This window comes from Plasmodium cynomolgi (assembly GCF_000321355.1).
Source record: "Plasmodium cynomolgi strain B DNA, scaffold: 0501, whole genome shotgun sequence".
Taxonomy (NCBI): domain Eukaryota; phylum Apicomplexa; class Aconoidasida; order Haemosporida; family Plasmodiidae; genus Plasmodium; species Plasmodium cynomolgi.
The window spans coordinates 1,039-2,026 of NW_004192928.1; the positions used below are offsets into that span (position 1 = coordinate 1,039).

Below are 988 nucleotides of genomic sequence, written 5' to 3' on the forward strand. Positions count from 1 at the left end.
ATAGCCCTGATTGAAAAAAGATCCAGTGTATTTTCTACGTAACCAACCAAGCTTGTACCTACATATATATACTTATATATTACTGCGATCTTGATGCTATAACTACTAATTTGAAAATTTCCTATAAAAAAGGGATCCACTAATTTTTTTTTTTTTTTTCTTTTTTTCTTAAGACATTATAAATATTAATTACGTTTTTACATATGCAAAATTTTTACTTTTTTTTAAAAATAAATATATATATTCTCATTCACCTGAAGATACATGCATATGTACATGACCCCCGAATTTAGACTTATGCTCCTGCTAGCGATTTTTTGCTTTCCGTTCAAGTTATAAAATAATATACCACAATCTGCCTTAGCGAACGGGCAAGATCGTGATTGATACATAAAAGCAAACCCATCAACCATAAACCTAAACCGTGAACGCTAAATCCTCAACCTAAACCATGAACGCTAAAACCTATAACTAAACCATGAACGCTAAACCTAAACCCTAAACAGGTAACTAAAACAAATATAGAAACTATGGCAAGTACAAGAAGTTCAGGAAGTCAAGGATTAGGATTCTGGTCATTACTTTTAGGTCCATCAAAGCCACGAAACACAGTACCAACATCATCTTTAGCGGTATCACAAGCTTCATCAAGAACATCGGGTAGCACAGCTTCAGCAAGTTCAGTACCGGTTACTAGTAGAGCTTCAGGGGCACCTTCAGTAAGTTCAGCAGTTACAAGGGATACAAAAAGTTCTGTTGTTACAAAAGATTCAAAAAGTCCCGTAACAGTAGTAAGCGGAACGGCAGTACCAGGACCGGTATCCGCTTTGAAACCTGGAAAACCTTTGACCTCCCCAAGTGAAGGTGTCCCTGGGCAGGGTCCTAATGCAACGCTGCTTACTACTTTAAAGACTAGAAACGATATAAGTCATGGGGATACGGTTTCTGCTCCTAGTACTTTGAAAAGTGCATCCAATAAGACGGATTT

At 36.7% G+C, this 988-nt stretch overlaps 1 protein-coding gene across 1 annotated transcript; it reads left to right on the plus strand.

Moving 5' to 3' along the window:
- Positions 1-276: 276 nt before the first annotated feature.
- On the plus strand, positions 277-862 carry PCYB_004430 (hypothetical protein; the record flags this gene model as incomplete). The annotated part of the gene is made up of 3 exons (XM_004227864.1): positions 277-332; positions 589-660; positions 709-862. The coding sequence occupies 3 exons, from the start codon at positions 277-279 to the stop codon at positions 860-862; spliced, it is 282 nt and encodes a 93-aa protein (XP_004227912.1).
- Between the last annotated feature and the right edge of the window lie 126 nt (positions 863-988).